We start from the raw sequence: 952 nt of genomic DNA on the forward strand, positions 1-952 counted from the left end.
GGCCACACTGGCCATCTACCTGAGTGGTACGTGTCAGTGGGCAGGGTCGGGGTTTGGAGGGGGAGCTGCGGGAGGGCCAGGCTGCCCATCCCCAGTGTGTCCCCCTCATGTCCCTGCAGTCCTGCAGAGCCAGTCGGTGCGGGCACTGGCCCAGGGTCGGCAGAGCCAGGAGGACAACGTGCACCAGCTGCGGGCAACCAGCAGGCAGCTCTGGGCTCGCCTCAATGCCAGTACTGAGCCTGGTGGGCACCGCTGAGCTGCTCTTGGCCCCACCACGGGCACCTAAGGGGCACCCCAGGGCGGGAGGGGGGAGCAGGCAGCTGTACCCCCACCCCATCCTGCTTAGACCTGGCACCATTGCCCCACAGGTCACGGGGTGGTAGGGGCCATCCTGGCCCCCACCTCAGTCTGGGGGAAAAAGGGGCAGAGCTGCAAGGAGAGGCACAAGGCAGAAGGTATCCTCCAATTAGCCTTTTAATAACCTTCTGTAATCAAAGTCTTAGAAAATTACCACCATAGATACATTCCCGGGGTGTCAGGCACTCCCAGCTGGTGTGGCCCCATGCCTGCCCAGGCAGCAGCCCCCAAGGCTGCATGGGCAGCACCAGGGCTCATCTGCTGTGGCACCACTCCATAATTAATTTCCCACGAGAGCCATTTAATATAGAGCATTTGGCTGGAAAAGGGCTCAGAGCAGGCAGACAGCAGGGCTGGGCAGCACCTGCCACCCCAAGCTGCTCTGCCACCACCCCTGGGTGCAGGGGGAAGTTGGGGGAGGGCTCTGCCCTCCCACCCAGCTCTTTGGGCTGTGCCAGGCCACCACAGTGCCCCTGTGGAACCGGGGAGAGGGAGTAAGAGCCCTGCCTCCAAAAGAGGCTGCAGGAACCCTGTGAGACCCCCTTCCACTGTGCCAAGCCGAGCCCCAGCCGCAGAGCAGGCACCAAGCAGCACA

At 63.1% G+C, this 952-nt stretch overlaps 1 protein-coding gene across 1 annotated transcript in view; it reads left to right on the plus strand.

Annotated features, from left to right (window-relative positions):
- Positions 1-256, plus strand: part of LOC104387122 (hyaluronidase-3-like) — a gene marked incomplete at its 5' end in the record, with an annotated part of 3480 nt that extends 3224 nt beyond the window's left edge. Inside the window, one exon of the mRNA XM_009995816.1 lies at positions 120-256. Within this exon, the coding sequence (XP_009994118.1) occupies positions 120-256 (137 nt within the window). The remainder of the gene's footprint in view (positions 1-119) is intronic.
- Between the last annotated feature and the right edge of the window lie 696 nt (positions 257-952).

This window comes from Chaetura pelagica, unplaced genomic scaffold, assembly GCF_000747805.2.
Source record: "Chaetura pelagica isolate M959 unplaced genomic scaffold, ChaPel_1.0 scaffold114, whole genome shotgun sequence".
NCBI classification, from domain to species: domain Eukaryota; kingdom Metazoa; phylum Chordata; class Aves; order Apodiformes; family Apodidae; genus Chaetura; species Chaetura pelagica.